At 48.4% G+C, this 16,940-nt stretch overlaps 3 protein-coding genes across 3 annotated transcripts; 2 read left to right on the top strand and 1 right to left on the bottom strand.

Moving 5' to 3' along the window:
* Positions 1-6,595: 6,595 nt before the first annotated feature.
* Positions 6,596-8,467, bottom strand: IAR55_000315 (uncharacterized protein; the record flags this gene model as incomplete). The annotated part of the gene is made up of 12 exons (XM_066943451.1): positions 6,596-6,632; positions 6,692-6,765; positions 6,820-7,004; positions 7,076-7,096; positions 7,161-7,253; positions 7,321-7,428; positions 7,492-7,573; positions 7,627-7,732; positions 7,799-7,896; positions 7,973-8,073; positions 8,138-8,357; positions 8,420-8,467. The coding sequence occupies 12 exons, from the start codon at positions 8,465-8,467 to the stop codon at positions 6,596-6,598; spliced, it is 1,173 nt and encodes a 390-aa protein (XP_066805993.1).
* A 1,921-nt stretch (positions 8,468-10,388) lies between these two features.
* On the top strand, positions 10,389-12,141 carry IAR55_000314 (uncharacterized protein; the record flags this gene model as incomplete). Its single annotated transcript, XM_066943450.1, has 3 exons — positions 10,389-11,148; positions 11,214-11,381; positions 11,438-12,141. 3 exons carry the CDS (start codon positions 10,389-10,391, stop codon positions 12,139-12,141), a joined length of 1,632 nt encoding a protein of 543 aa, XP_066805992.1.
* Positions 12,142-14,122: 1,981 nt separating this feature from the next.
* IAR55_000313 (uncharacterized protein) lies at positions 14,123-16,680 on the top strand (the record flags this gene model as incomplete). Its single annotated transcript, XM_066943449.1, has 8 exons — positions 14,123-14,177; positions 14,531-14,644; positions 14,716-14,739; positions 14,819-15,087; positions 15,178-15,719; positions 15,804-16,236; positions 16,309-16,387; positions 16,484-16,680. 8 exons carry the CDS (start codon positions 14,123-14,125, stop codon positions 16,678-16,680), a joined length of 1,713 nt encoding a protein of 570 aa, XP_066805991.1.
* Positions 16,681-16,940: the final 260 nt, after the last annotated feature.

Here is a 16,940-nt window from a genome sequence, read left to right as displayed (position 1 = left end):
TCCGCCACGACCACGAATAAGCCATTATTACGTAAACCCTCTTGATATCTTCGACTTCTTTGATATCTTCGAGCACAACTAGATATACTCGCCGAAGACCGAGTTAAAGGGGGCTGCAGGTGAACGATAGAAACAGGAGGAAGTTGATCGATGTTCTACGCATCCTGGCGGATGGATCAGTGGAGATATATAGGTACATGGTCTTAGTTCTCGTTGTTCTAGTCTTTCTCTAGCGATTTCTCGATTGAAAGTCATACCTAGTACCTTGCTCATCGTTCAACGATATCACTGTGGTACCTCAGTCTATCTAGAACTGCTACGAGCCCTTTGTCACAATGGCAATGTAACCGGCCATTAACCACTGAACCACAAAAGGGAACAATCGGAATCTCCAGCCGCACTGGAATTCTGCCGGTTATATAGGCTTGCCGCGAGACATTGGCTGGGTGGTCATGGCCGACATGACACCCTTCTAGATATCCGTGTCAAGTTCCTCGCCATCCTCGCTATCCTCGTTATCCTCGTTATCCTCGTTATCGTCGTTTCCTCATAGTATACTGTCTCGTTGTGTGATAGGGCTCATTGACTGAGGCCACATTGACCATCGTGACACCAACTCCCGAAGAAGTTCCCAGGAGTTTGACAAACAATTGAACCAAAACGGCATTCATTGGAGAGAAAGAACCAAAACATCGGCAAACTTATCAACCCTATTCACCACATACGGTAAATACACAAATTGATCAGCCACTTGAGGTTTCTTTCTATATTCGGCGAAAATGTCGCTACACATGCAAGGTTTGACGAACTTGTGCGAAGGAAGGCATATATACATGAACGTAGTAGAAGGAGAAAGGAGTTCCCCGTCGATTCTAGATTTTTGTCCTACCGTAGTACCTTTGAATATTATCATCTTGAACAACCTTGATACATCGACCAGCACTTGCTTGGCTGTTCTCGACAGAGAACCCTCAAGTTAGAAACACGATTTAGCCCAAGTCTCACGAACATTGCGTATCTTGCCCCAACTCGGGAGCACATCAACAATAGTAGGCTTTTCATTGTTTGCCTTGTAAGCTGAACAACGGATATCCCCGTTGGTCAGTGTAGCCCCGTGACAGGCTTGTGCACAACAACAGTGTGCTTCTAATCCTCACTTGTGAAGCTCTCAAGACCCTCATGTTGCACCATAGAAACAGCCCCAAGGGTAGTCGTTAGGTTTCTCAGATCAGATACCTAATTCCAGAATTCATGACTGAATAGCCAAGTGCATACTGCAGGGTAGAAGGCCTTGTGAGAAGAACAAAAAAGGGAGCAGGCCAGAAGGCTTGTCAAGCTAAGGTAAGCTCCTGGCTTCCATGCAGATTTCTATAGACACATCAATTGAGCAATGCTGATGTGTTCTTAGCAGGATACTGCCTTCCCTCCCAATGAGTCAACTGCAAACACTCCAACATGAAGAGCAACACAGCTTTAGGGAAGAAGAAGGCTTCTGCGCTTGCAAAGGAATGCATCTGACTGCAAGTGATATGAAGCTAACACACCACAGTACAGGAGCTAGTCAAAAGCCATGTGAGTCTTCTCAATATGATAACACAGATGACTCCCAGCCAAGAAATAGCCTTCTCATGCACCTTGAATATGCCAAGTCCTGAATATCCAGAAGGCTCATCAAAACAGAATTCAACTGAAACACACTTGTCCCTTGTTGTGAGAAGGCCTTAGTGAGTAAAGTAGCATTGCCAAGCAGGGTCAAGCACTACCAACTGGCATAGCTTTTGCCCACATAAATACCTCATGTCATAGACAGTTGTGTTTTGTTATTTCTGTCAAACACTTCTCACACATTATCCTTGAGCAGTACTTCTGTAGAGTACACCATACATCTTTTTCAACCTGTTTACCATTCCTCTCAGCTCAAAGTCTTTCTGTCTTGTGGACAACCTACTATGCCAGAGAATAGAAAGCATAAGAAGGGGGGCCTTTTTGCTGGAGGTGGAAGCTCAAAGCGCTCAGGCAAGTCCTCAAAGCACAAAGGAAAAGCTCCATCCTCTTCACAGCAGGATCAATGGTCTTTTCAGCAAGCAACAACACCAGATTCTTCTGCAATGGAACACCTAGACCAACAGATGATGGTCCCAGGAACAGATTTTGACCACCATGACTATGAGCACACCAGTCCCACAGTGGAGGGAGCTCAATCATTTCATGGCTTTCCTTCACTTGGCTCAGATCCTGGCCCACAAGCTGGACCATCATCGTCATCATACAATCAAAGATGGTCATCTCATCAGCAATCATTCACAGCACAGCCTGACTCCTCTGGGCCAAGACATGAATACTCCTTCTTATCAAACCACATTAACACAAGAAGATACAGCTACCTGCTTGTCAGTTTCTTTGGTCAAGGGAAAGATATCACATGCATGACTGCGCGTATCCCTGGTACATCAAACAAGGCTGACGAAGATTTAGAAAAGTACGAGCGCCAATTCAAGAAACAATTTGGTCATTATAGGAGATACTTCAACTGGAACACCTTGGATGACAAGAGAGAAGCCACTGCAGAATTGGCAAACCAGTTCTCACACATAAAACCCTACAAGGACTTCAAAGTCAAGCTCATGTGTGTCAGTGGTACTACCTGTGAGAGCATGAGCACAGTACATGAGAAGACCAACGATCATAGATTTGGTGTTTTGGTGAGGAGCAGGAAAGAAAACAATGGTGCTATTGACTCTGGCTTCAACTTGGTGTTTGGTGATTCTCACCCAATGGGCAAAATGCTGCTCTCAACTGAAACCAAAACTTATGTCCGGTCTACCCCCAGTAGATCTGAAATGGAAAGCAGGATCCGGGATGCAAAAATCCGTCTCCAATCATACTATGCCTGGACAAAGTGGGCAATGACCTCAGATGAAAGCTACAATGCAATGCTAGCAAAGAATGGTAGATCTCCTGAATGGTCTGTTTTGACAATTCCTGCGGAAGCTTTCAAAGAGTTGGATGAACTACTTGATTCGGACCTAGCCCCAGATGTGAGAGTCAGTTCGGGAGCACATACTGAAGATCTTGCAGAAAGCAGTCTGCTGGAAGAGGCATCCTGAGGAGACTGAAAGCTTTTCGATGTTCAAAAACACCAGAGAATTGCAAAACACCTGGATGAGGCCCCAACGGCCCAACAGAGGGGGCAACAATGTGAGGAAAAGAAAGGCTAACAGGTTTGATGATTGATAAAACAACATAAGTAGAACACACAAAAAAAGAGCAAAATCATCAGTGGACCAAAAACAATACTGGATTATAGAACAAGCAGAACAAACGATACGATTTGGGTGTGTTATGATCCGTCCGGAAGGGATACTAGGACGGTCTATGTAGATAGACTTCGATTAGAAAGGTAATCCATAGACTTGTGTAAGGTCACGGGCAAGTGGTGTGTGTCACGGGACTACACCGACCAACGGGGATGTCCGTCGTTTCAGCTTACAAGGCAACCAATGAAAAGTCTACTATCGTTGATGTGCTCCCGACTTGGAACAAGATACGCGATGTTGGTGAGACTTGGGCTAAATCGTGTTTCTAACTTGAGGGTTCTCTGTCGAGAACAGCCAAGTAAATGTTGGTCGATGTATCGAGGTTATTCAAGATGATAATATTCAAAGGTACTACGGTAGGACAAAAATCTAGAATCGACGGGGAACTCCTTTCTCCTTTTGCTACGTTCATGTATATATCCTTTTCTTCGCACAAGTTCGCCAAACCTTGCATGTGTAGCGACCTTTTTGCCGGATGTAGAAAGAAACCTCGAGTGGCTGAACAATTTGTATATTTACCGTATGTGGTGAATAGGATTGATAAGCTTGTCAACGTTTCGGTTCTTTCTCCGATGAATGCCGTTTCGTTCAATTGTTTGTCAAACTCCTGGGAACTTTGTCGGAAGTTGGCCTTACTGGTATGCGATCGTGACAGTGTGTAAATAGGAAGGATCACGGGCTAGCTATGAGGACTACTCTGGTATCACTGATAGGTGTCTTCCAAGCCAGAGGTATGATGACCATTGATATCTTTGTAGATGGAGAGTATTTTGGTAAGGTATGCAGATATTTTGATCCTTGGGGGGATCATCATAAAGCTGCCCAGAGGGGCTGCTTAACAGTACAAAGATTTGAAGAGGATTCAGGGAACAGACCGAGTTTTCAGCGCTGAATTTACGACCTGAAAAGTAGTGCTAAAATATCGTACGAAATATCAGGTCAGAAATGTAGCTCAAGATATCAGCGCTAGAAATGCGACCGATAGTTACGACCCAAATATGAAATAGATAAGAGATTGTGAAATGAACCAAACTGAACCATTCTAAGAAACTAATAGGTGTTTGTGCAGGGTCGTAACAGGGTGTGTTACAATCTGTTCTTGATGACCTCCAATTACTCAAAGACAGATAGAAAGCAGAAGTTTAAAATACAGCAGGCAGTGTTTTGCTCGCTGGGTGTCATGACGGCCATTCCGCCACAACCACAAATAGTACATCGTTACGTAACCTTTATCAATATCTTCGACATCTTTGATATCTTTGAGCACAATTTGGTTGTCATGACTGCCATTCCGCCACGACCACAAATAAGCCATCATTATGTAACCCCTCTCAATATCCTCAACATCTTTGATATCTTCGAGCACAACTCGATATACTCGCCGAAGGCCAAGCTAAAGGGCGCTGCAGGTGAACGATAGAAACAGGAGGAAGTTGATCGATGTTCTACGCATGCTGGTGGATGCGTTAGTGGAGATATATATATATACATCGTCTCAGTTCTTGTTGTTCTAGTCTTTCCTTAGTGATTTCTCGATTGAAAGTCATACCTAGTACCTTGTTCATCGTTCAACAATATCACTGTGATACCTCAGTCTATCTAGAGCTGCAACCAGCCCCTCTAGATATCCGTGTCAAGTTCATTTCTATCCTCGCTATCCTTGTTATCCTTGTTAACCTTGTTATCCTTGTTATCCCCATATTGTGCTGTTCCATTGTGTGATAGGGCTCTTTGAGTGAGGTCCACATTGACCATCATGACAGCATGATGAACAGAAGAGACTAACAAGGGAGGAATTGGGGTAAAAGTCAGGATCGATGCATGAATCAATATTGTCCTAATCTCCATCGCATATTGTGCCCTGACCCTGGGCTGAGCTGGAGTTCACACATTGGTGAGCAAATGCTTGATCTCCTCCAAGCTTCCTGCCCTGACTTCAGTTGTATACCAACCAGGGAATTCTTTTGCCACAGCCTTTGCAATCTCTGGATCACTATTCTCACCGTTGTCAGAGGCAGCATGGTAAGCTTTCAGCAGACGTTGCCCTTCTGATATCTTTTGTTGCATCTCTGTGGAGTTCTGGGAAGGATTGACAAAGACCCTGGAATCCATGACATGTTCTGTGGGTCCAAACATCCAGCTGTTCCAGAGCCCTGGTGGTTTGTTGGACTTTGTCCCCAGGACCATCACACCGTTCTCTGTCCCTTTTAGGTTGCAAAGACCGTATACTCTGCGCCAATCATCAAAGGTATGCCTGCTCACCACTGTGAGATCTGTTTTTGTGTTCTTTCCAATGTCAGAGACCACCTGACTAACATATCTGGCATACTGGTTCAGGTTGTCTTGCGTTTCAAGTGGACCCTGATAATCCGCCAGACTGCTTTTGAAGGCCTGACCATAGGCATCACTGTACTCCTTCATGTCTTGAAGAGCGGTGCTAGACGCACTTGGGATTCCACTCTCTATGCCCAAAAGTGTCCCTTCTTCTACTTTCACCAGCACCAGGTGATGATTTGTCCAAGTGGGGTGTGATAGGTCATGTGAAGATGGAGAAGAGGGCTGTGCTGTTGGCGTAGTGGATGAAGTGGATGACAAAGGCATGATGGTTGCGATTGCGACTGAAGCAGATGGTTGGGTGATCTGGTTGATTAGGATGTGAGTGTGAGCGTCAGTATGGGTGAAAGTGTAATGTGTGAGCGTAAGCTTATGTATGATTGAAGAGAGATATTGAAGACAGCTGCAATATCATCTTCAGTCACCCGGCTTTTATATGTATTTGGTGATGCTGTGAACGCCCAAAATAGACTCGCTGTCCAATTGTTAGCCTTCTGAACATCGCACAGGATCACAATTTCGACTTACTCTGACAGGGAGTGAATCTCCGATCGAGTACGGACTCTGGTCTTGCACTGCAATATTTATCCGAGAAATGCATCAAATTGACGTGAGTCTGGATCATATCGCCCTGTGGCCTTCGCAACCACAAGGGAGACGATTGCAGCCTTTGATCATCGAGGGATTGCATATGCGGAGTGGAAATCGGTCGCGGACTTTGACAGATGAAGACACGTCGTAATCAAATGGCGCGAAGGCCCATTGTTGACATCCTCTCCGACAACTCGAAGGCTGGTGTCGGAGGATGAATACGAGGCATTAAGCAGTCCGCCTTGAAGTGTAGATTCATGCACGTTGTGAAAAGCCTAGAGAGCATGTGTAGTGCATGCACCCAATCGGCTGATCTCGACCAGCCAATCATACATCACCATACATCATATGAGCTAGAACATCTCCGTGTATTTTTTGGTACATGAGTACCTATGTCGCATACGATCATTAGCATGTCCCCTTCCGTCGACAACAGGCGCCACGCTCACCATTCCCAGTCAAAGTTGTTGCCTTGATCGCACCAACAGTTGCCACGCGTGTGAGACTCACCTTGAGGGCAGTGCTGTTGGGGTCGTGCCTCAGCACTGACTTCGAAACCACGGGAACGTCGACTCACTTGGAAGGGTTCGTGCCTATATCCAATGTCTTCGAAAAAGTGAATTTGTTCCTTCTTCGCGAACAAGGCTGCGCCAATTGAGTGGACGGGTGCATCTCCCCATCGTTCGTAGTAGAATCCACCCTTCTTGTCGAGGTAGTCGAAGAACTCCATGTACGGTTGTGAACGCCAGAAATTGAGATCGCCTGCGAAGGGATAAAACATAACAATAGGTGATGAGTGGATATCCGGCGATTGAGCAAGTCACGGCACTCACCAATCTCGAAGTTCGACCAGACTATCGATACAAGAAGTTTGATCAGCCACTCGTTCGTAGTCCGTTTTAGGTATGCGGAACTCACAGTGGCATTTGTTGTAGGTATCTCCACCGTCATCACTAAGGAATTGCATCGCGTTACCCTCAGGAAGATAGTCAGGATGTTCACCAATGAATTCTAAACATGACAGCTTTGATCAGCAAGTCCACTTTGCACAGCACTGGTGAGGGAAGCTTGAGCTTACCCTTGACCGCATCCCATAGCGTAGGAATAGTCTCGATGTACTCGAAGAGGGAGATGGTGAAACCGTATACCTTGTTCTCATCCTGCATAACCAAGAAGGGATCATAGGCTGCCAAAAGAAAACCGTCAGATATTGTACTCAAGGCTGGTGCAGCCATATGAGCTGACTCACCAAGATCACAGAAGAATTTGACCGATGGCTCGATACGCCAGTAATAGTCGTAGTCGGCCAAGAGTGGATGTCGGAAGAAGAACTGCGTTTCGTGAGTCAGAATTGGCTCGCATGAACATTCGAGCAGTGACGCACTCCAGAGTTGAAACGGCACATATTCCTGTATGGTACCGAGTGACCATAGATGACCTTCTTTTTGATCATTTCTTCTCGAGCTTTTCGAGCCTTATCTTCATCAATCCTGATTCGGAACATATTAGCGTGGTCGCTGCGTGATTGCTGCGTGTGTTCCTAGGAGACAGCTCACCAGTCCGGCTGGTACCAATGATCGGGTTCGATCTTTCCGTAAGAACATTTCGCCTTCGTCATGGACTGTGTGTAACGTTTGAACTCATCGGAGAAATCCTATATTGGTAAGAGCTATCGATCAGATCTCGCTCTACCTCCTTGTGTCCCCAACCGCACAGTGAAGGAGACTCACTTCTTCGTTCAAAAATACGTAGTCGTACTTTGCCCAATGATTGAATCTGTCCTCCATCTGTCTCATCGAATCGAGGAAAGGCCACAAGTCCGAGTTCCGTGCTATCACATGACGATTGTTTAGCAAACCAATTTTGGCAAGCGGGAGCAGTACATGTCAGCTCACCCAGCACGACGAACACCGCGTTAGCTTTCCGTCTTCCTTCCAACACATCTTCGTTATTTTTCAGATCATCAACTGTCGGCAACCCAGCTCCTCCCCACTCGGGCACCGCCGAATCTGGAGGCGCAGAACCTCGCCAACCGCCTTGTGAAGGCAGAAGATTGAAAGGTGATGTCGTCGCTCGGTATGTCGGATGGATCGAGAGAAGCATATGTAGCATGACCTGATGACGATTGATGAGCTTCTAGAAGGACAGGACTGAATGAGTATATTCCCGAAGCTCACCACCACTCCTCCCGCTATTCCTATGTATTTCCATCGTGGGATCATCATTTTGACGATGTTCTCTCCACCACTATACAAAGACTTGAAAGGGGTATTTGTCTCCCAGGTTTGCTGTTCACCGACGCCAAGGACGAGCTGACTGCACCGCAATAAGCTTCCGCCCCACATTGGTTGATCGAGGAGAGATTGGACTCACCAGACGTATGACAAGTACGGAGACTTTGCCTCGAGAGCTTACGCTAGCCGGCCTGGGTGCTGGCTACGAGTTTTCCAGAGGTGTCGGATTCTCGCGGCACAAAGGAGTTATATTTGGTCCGAGGCTCGGTGGACGACGGTAAAACAGTTGTGAACCCGATGTGCGAGCAACGGTCACCCTGTCTGTCGGTGGAGGATCGACGTGGGGATGATCGATCGACTGCTGTGTACTGCTGTGTACTCGGAGAGGTCGCTTCTATCGGACTGGAGGGGGTGTGAAGGGTTGAATTCACCATCCATCGCTTCAGACATCCATCATCAAAGCTTGTTGCGCGGCGACTGCGAACTCTGTCTGAACAGAGACAGAAATGTGGGGTAACAACGCGGGGTGCAGCGGAAGAGTTATTATGTGGCAGTCTGGCGAGGGAGAAAACCAGTAAATGGATCATACGAATATATCCCCGTCTGATTACGTACTTGACAAAGTGATGTGAGAACCGTGCAACGCGCCTGATTCCCTTCGGGGTTGCAGAGGACCTCTACAGTGCCAGTGTTTGAGTACTCGTCGTGTATCGTTCCATCTCCGATCACGCCGCCCTGAGCCGGACCGAGACTGTCAACTCCCATGATCAGCTGGCAGAGGTCAGTCTGATAAAGAAAGGCCCCACCGTATCACCGGGTTCAAGCACAAGCACACTCCTGCTTGTACGGGGTGTCATGTACCGCTCACCCAGGCTGATCTCCCCTTCGCGTCCGTGGTCACTCCATCTTCGCGTTCTGTTTTTAGTACGGTACTCGAGTACGGTATAATGAGTGTGAGTGGCGCATCGCTGTCGTCGGAAAACCCTATGGTGAAGAAAAAAAGCTCCGAGGAATCCCCCTGGGATGTGACAGGTTTCGATTTTGTTTTAACCCTGAAAGAAATCGCGACTGACCTTTTTTGGAGCTACGCGTTCCATTCGATGCAAATCTGTCATCACCCTCCGCTCTCTTTCGCTCCCTGTCCTTCTCCACGGATCTTCGTACAATATCACTAATTTTGGTGTGCCGACCGTTCTTCTTAACAGGATTAACCTTACCCCGGAACGACCCTGTATGCTCGATCCGATCCTCGTAGCTCTCTCCCTTGCGGACGTACAAGAGGGTGACGACACAAAGGTTAGGTTCAGCTCGTAATGATGTGCCGTTGGCTCACAAGGACGGCGGTGTTGCAACCTCAGGTGCAGCGCAAAGGGTGAAAAGTCATGATGACAACGAATCGTACCGAGAGACGTCAACAACGCCTCGATCTACGTTCCAGCGCGCAGATTGCGACTTGTTTTGATTTCTTTCTTTCTTTGCACTGACGGTATTGGGAGCTCCAACAACGCATCCCTAGATTATAACTCGCCCAGAATACCAACTGACAATTCTTCTCATCTTTCATCTTTCCTATTTATTACCATCCATCCAGCTCAAAAAATACCAAGACCCAACGTCCTCTCCCTTCCAAGAAATCCCTAACAAGCATCATCGTCACCATCGTCCAACTCATCAGACGATCTGATCACTCCCATTACTGCGGATCATCGTCTTCACCACACACACTCGCGATCACTGGCTGATCCAGCACGACACTCTTTCAAACCAATACAACGACAGCCAAGACATATCGACGTCTATCACGTACTCTATATAACGATTGGACTTACCTACCTACACACATATATACATATCGTCAGTGTGCCATAAGTCAGAGCTTCCGATGAAGTGATCGCTGACGACCATGTAGAACATGCCTCGTATTCCCGTACGAACAACCCCTTATCATGCCCTTCCTCGATGTACGCGTCATTACAAGTCTAAGCGAGACCTCATCCTCCGTTCTCTCGGCAAAGCATCGTTCATCAACGGAAGTCAGTTCGTCATCGCCTGGATCTCGCCTAAAGGCGAGACCGACATCTTCGCGTCCGAACTCCTCCAAGAAGCCGTCAATGGTAAAGGCGAGGGAGTCTTGAACAAGAAGGCTCTTGAGCAAGAAGCTAAGCGTGTCAAGGGTGAGATGGTGAAGCGATGGGATGAGATCAAGCGAATGGAGGACAAGGGCGAAGCTCCTTCCATCGAGGAAGATGGTGTGGATGAGAACGGCGAGGAGGAGGATGGCGAGGAGATGGACGCGGACAGAACCTTGGTCGAGGAGAACGAAAATATGGAAACTCCTCTCAAGGGAACCGGTCCATTCTCCATCTCTCAGCTCAAGCGTCCCTCACCTTCTCACATGATGTCAACGTTCTCCGCTGCCACTCGATCTTCTACTCCTGCTGCTGGTCAGGGCTACCCCGTCAATCTCGCACCCAACGCGATCCTCAACTTCTACCTGGAGCGATTCACCAACATTCAACAACAAACCTGCAAACTCGTCGTCAAGGCCTGGATCAAGGTCATCGAGCCCAAGAAACAGATGAAGTACCCTTACAACAAGGGTGAGGAGTTCAAGCCCGAGTGGTGGCCTGCAGGTGTGAAGCATCGTGAGCCGGATCATCTCCCCAAAGAAGGTAAGTCATGTTGTTTTGTCTCGTACGTCACATGTCTCGGCCGTTGACATCTTCGTGTCTCGCAGAGCGTAAACAACTCCTTGCTTGTATCCTTCGAAGCCCTCTTGTCTCTGTAGCTCGTCTTGAGCTATCAACGGCCGAGGCAACTGCATACATCTCTCCTCCTAAAGTTGCTCTTCTTCGGGAGATTTACATTGTTGCTAAAGAGGAGGAGCGAATGCGTCTGGCTGGTGGTCAGTGATCTACTTTGCACCGAAATTTTCAATAGCTGACTGACTGGGACACACAGAATCTGACCAAAACCTCGTTGCGTACCTTCCCAACCCTCCCGTTTCTCCCTCAGCTATCTCTCCGGATGGTGGACCTGAGAAGCGATCTCACGCTCAGTTCACGGTCGACAACAAAGAAAACATCAACATGGGCATGCCCAATCCGTACACCAGTCAACCTCAAAAGCGACACAAGCACAGCGGGCGACCTCAAACCCTTGCCATTCCTAATCAAACAGGCTATGACAATGCATACACTAACTCCCCCTCACCCTTCAATTACGCGCCATCCCACTTGTCAGGTCACGTATGGCGCGAAGCTCCCCCGCACGCTCTCTCACCGTACCCTCACTCCGGGTCAGAGGTTGCTTGGTCAGATTACTCTCGATCGCCCAACCCAGAAGCCGCCAATGATCAACAACAACAACAACAACAACAACAACAACCGCGAGCATTCCACAACAACCATCTTGCACCTATCCTGAATCACGCTGGCGCTGCCTCTCCCATGGACTCTCCTGCATTCGGCCACTCAGCAACAATGCAAGCATCAGCTTCTGCTGGATATTACCCTCGATCAGCAGGCAGTCACTCCTACATGCAGCAACAACAGATGGACTACCTCCACCAACATCAACATCAGCCTCAACCCGAAGGATTCAACTATGGTAGCCCATACATCGCCGATCAGACATGGGATCAAGGGTACTCGCAGGCTGCCTGAATGTCCTAGTCGAGAGATGGTTTCGGTATTCTTTCGGTTCTTTGGTCAATGGAGTTCGTACTTACGAACGGACATTCTTCCTTCTTTCTATCGTTCTGCGTCGTTTGTATATACAAGAAGGACATGTTGTTCCTATACTACTACTACTCTTTACCCACGTTTATATGCGATCATGATATTACCTCTCACACCTGGAGTCATCCTGCATTAATGCAGCTCCGATATTCTTACTGTTCTTGCAGGGGAATTACCGCCACGAGCCACGACTATTCTAAGATTCGTCCATATACGCTCGAGATGCACGTCACGTCACAAATCAATGAAAGGCTCCTGGATGATGTTGCAGCTCATCTCATCAGTCGGGTCGGAGTGGAAGCATTGATATGACACGATCTATGGTTATCAGACTGAGTGTTACCATCGAATGAGTTATGTGTGGGCGGCACTTTGGTCCGTGATCCAGGCCTTGATATCGATGTCATTAGTTCTTTCTGGAGGGTATGCGAATGCTCGTCTTACTGCAGGCAGATACACACATCTCTTTTCAGGGACAAAAGGACATCCAGGTGTCTAACTTATGTCCTACCTCGTTTGATCCGCGTCGTGACGAGCTCAGATATTTATTTATCTTGGAATGACAATCTCCTCGGCTTTGGCTCAGCGTACATGCGCCACATCCTCACCATACAGCTGTGGGGAGGTTCGACCGGTGTTATCGCAGACTGGCTCTTGAAGCGCGCCGCAGAAACACTCGCGAGACACAACAAGCACATAATAATCTAGTACGCAGAGACAGCCTCGCCGAGAGTCAGTACGATGGTCTTTGTGTCATATCGTTTTCTTCTGTTCTGTTCTTCGGTAGCCGGACCCAAATATCGAAAAAAAAAACCGAGCACAGGTCGAGCCGTCAACGTCACCAGACAGTAACGCCAAGTCATGGGTAACTTGACCATGTCCCAACGATGCGACATTCGAATCAGATCCCGACGTAAATCAAGCTCGGCATCTCACCGTGGGGACTTGGGTCTCCCCGTGATCTTATGTTACTGCGGTGACCAACAAGTTGACGAAGAATGGCTTCTGCTCGAACTGGGCCAAGCGTTTTTGAGGTGTTTGGTCTGGTTCATGTCGTCGGGGAGTTGTTCCCTCATCCTGTCGGCGATTGCACTTCCACAAAGGTCCTCACATCCATAGCTCACTCATATCGTACCAGTCTCAACAAAGACCACTCCGATCATAAGAATGCTTGGAAGGTCAAGCGAGGCTCGTCGACCCTTCTGACGGACGTACTCCTACGAGGAAAGACTCACCGCAGTCACCCAGTCGCAAACGCAGCATTCATTGAGAGATTACCAGATCGATACGCTACGCAGACAGCTGTCACCCAGCTTTAATCTAATCGGGTCAACGCAGGATCTTCCCATAACACAGCCACAAGCGTGCAACAGGAGAGCTTGTCATCATGACTTGCAATTCCCCTCCAGACATGGTTCGGGATCAAACGTTTGTCAGCTTGGCGATCAGAATTACGTCAGAAGCCAACTGCCGCGATCACCTCGCGTACCTTTCTCTCCTTCTCCTTGGATCCAGGTGCAGCGAGGCAGGGTAAAAAGCGGCATCTGACTCTTTCTGTGGTGACTGTCATCTTGCGAGACTGGAAACTGAGAGGAAGACACCGGTTGGAAATGACAGGGAGACCACTTCGCTTGGACGTCACTCGAGCTCTCTCATGTGACATGAGACTGACGAGGAAAGAAGAGGACTTTTGTTCACACACCGGTCGATAACCACGTCCGGGACCAAACTATTCCTAAATCCCCCCGCCCCTCCCCCCACACACACGGAGATTTGCCAAGAAAATGAAGCAAGGGAGAAGGGAGAAGAAGAGCGGATCGTGGCCTGGTGTTTCGAGCTTGGTCTGGATGGATCCCCGTGTAGACCCCATCCTCTTTGTCCCGTCGATCATTTCAAACACCTGAACATGTCTCTGTGGAAGGGGCAAAGGGGAGAAATCGAGCTTGTTTACACGTTTGAACGTACGCAGACTTGGAGATGATTGACCAATCGAGTCGTATGACCTCTACCACCGACCCACGCCCTCCATCCATACATATATAACGGACATCTTTCCCACAATCATCCTTCCTTGACCTTCTCGTTTTCCCTTCTCGTCTTACCTAACAAGGAAGCGCAGAAACACACAGCAAGCCGACTCTCTTGTGAGTTCCGGTGACATCTGTTTGAGTACAGCCCTGTGCCGGTCAGCGTGCTGATCGGTCCTCTACTGTTCTTGACTTGACAGTTCTTCACCGGATTGACCAAATAGCAACCAACAGTGGGTTCACTTACTCATCTTGGATGTAATCCATCGCTAACCAGTTCCTCACAGTGCCCGGCGGTGCAGTGCTCACGGCCACCAGCAACCCCGACAGGGTTGAGGCACCCGTCACCATAAAAGCGTATCTTCTCTGCGCTTTTGCCTCCTTTGGTGGTATCTTCTTCGGTAAGTGTTCCGGCACAATCTGTGTCTCCGCGTCCCGGCCTACTCTGCTGATCTGCTTGCTCTCACGATAGGATTCGATAGTGGATACATGAACGGCAAGTGTATCTTTACATGCGGGAACGAGGCGAGAACTCGTGAACGGACGGCCCAGCTGACGTGAAATGTCAACGACAGGTGTTCTCGGGATGCCATACTTTATCAATCTTTACACAGGTATTCCCATTCCTCCCCCTGATGCGAGCCAGGCGACCCGAAATGCCTTCACTCTCCCTGCATGGCAGAAATCCTTGATCGTGTCGATCCTCTCCGCGGGTACCTTCTTTGGTGCGATCATCGCTGGTGATCTTGCCGATTACTATGGTCGACGAATCACCATCATCACTGGATGCGCCGTGTTCATCGTCGGTTGTATTCTGCAGACTGCCTCGACTAGTCTCGGTCTGGTGAGTGTTAGATCGTCACTTTATGCCTTTACTACTCCAATCCCTTGGCTTCGAGCGAGGGCCGGATGACCGACGAGATGCTCTGGACAGCTTGTCGCCGGTCGACTGGTTGCTGGATTTGGTGTCGGTTTCGTCTCGGCCATCATTATTCTGTACATGTCTGAGGTCGCGCCTCGAAAAGTACGAGGTGCTATCGTTTCTGGCTATCAGTTCTGCATCACGATCGGTCTTCTTTTGGCCTCCTGTGTCTGCTATGCCACACAAAACCGACTAGACACCGGCTCATATCGAATCCCCATCTCCGTCCAATTCTTATGGGCGTTGATCCTCGGTACCGGTCTCTTCTTGCTACCCGAATCCCCAAGATGGTATGTCAAACATGGCAAGCTGGACAGAGCTGCCAGATCCCTCGCAAGAGTGCGAGGTCAACCGGAGGGTTCTGCATACATCCAGGAAGAATTGGCGGAGATCGTCGCCAACCACGAATACGAGACGGAACTCATCCCTTCGCAGACTTATCTCGGTTCGTGGGGTGCGTGCTTCACCGGTGGTATCAAAAACCCTGGTTCGAATCTTCGAAGGACTCTTTTGGGTATCTCGTTGCAGATGATGCAACAATGGACCGGTGTCAAGTGAGACATGTTTCTCTTCCATAACAGCCATATCCATGTCTTTCTGCACGAACGTTGCTGATGCTGCTTTCCGATACTGCTCAGTTTCATCTTCTACTTCGGTACCACATTCTTCAACGATCTCGGTACGATCAGCAACCCTTTCCTGATCTCGCTCATCACGACTCTTGTCAATGTCTGCTCCACCCCGATCTCATTCTGGACGATCGAGCGATTCGGTCGACGACCACTCCTCATCTGGGGAGCGATGGGCATGTTCATCTGCGAGTTCATCGTCGGTATCATAGGAGTTGCGAGACCAGGAGATCCGGCCGTTGTCAAAGCTCAGATCTCGTTCATCTGCGTCTACATCTTCTTCTTCGCATCCACCTGGGGTCCCGGTGCATGGGTTTGCATCGGTGAGATCTTCCCGTTGCCCATCCGATCGAGGGGTGTCGGTCTCTCGACGGCGTCCAATTGGTTCTGGAACTGTATCATCGGTGTCATCACCCCTTACATGGTCGGCACTGACCAGGGTGTAAGTGGTCATCACCTTGCCTACCCAGCCCAACACAAAAAAAAGGCTGATGACTGGTATTACTCCTTGTAGAATCTCGGTTCTCGAGTCTTCTTCATTTGGGGATCGACATGTGTCCTCTGTTTTATCTACGCCTATTTCCTAGTGTGGGGTAAGTCCAAACGACTCTCGACCTTCGCAAACAATTCACGGATGTCCCTTGACCCGTGCTGACTCTGATTGGCACCGCTCTCTCTCTCTCTCGCAGAAACCAAGGGTCTCACTCTCGAGCAAGTCGATCGTATGATGGAAGAATGTGGAAAACCCTCCAGATCACCCGGCTGGACACCGCACAGTACATTCGCGGCCGAAATGGGTCTCACTCAGGATGGGAAAGCTTCCACCCATCACGAGAAGATCGTTCAGGGTGATGCGCCTGCCTCGAACCACGCAGAACAGGTCTGAATGATCGTTGGATGTCTGTCATGTGCCGCTTTACTTGCTTCATCGTTTGAGCCGCTTCGACTTCTTTCGTTCATTGCAATTGGATATCACCCTTATACCTGGCCTGTCATTGATTTGAATTGGCGTTATTCGTGAGAAGGTCATATGTATCTCGATATATTGCTACCATGGGACATTTGGCCATATGAGTCGTCGCAATCTCGATACGAGCATCAAAATGCATCATAGAGGCATCATGTCAAATGTGCATGCGCGATCGG

The sequence above is a fragment of the Kwoniella newhampshirensis genome, chromosome 1 (assembly GCF_039105145.1).
Source record: "Kwoniella newhampshirensis strain CBS 13917 chromosome 1, whole genome shotgun sequence".
NCBI lineage: Eukaryota > Fungi > Basidiomycota > Tremellomycetes > Tremellales > Cryptococcaceae > Kwoniella > Kwoniella newhampshirensis.
Note: the sequence above shows the minus strand (reverse complement) of the source record. Positions and strands in the feature narration are given on the sequence as shown.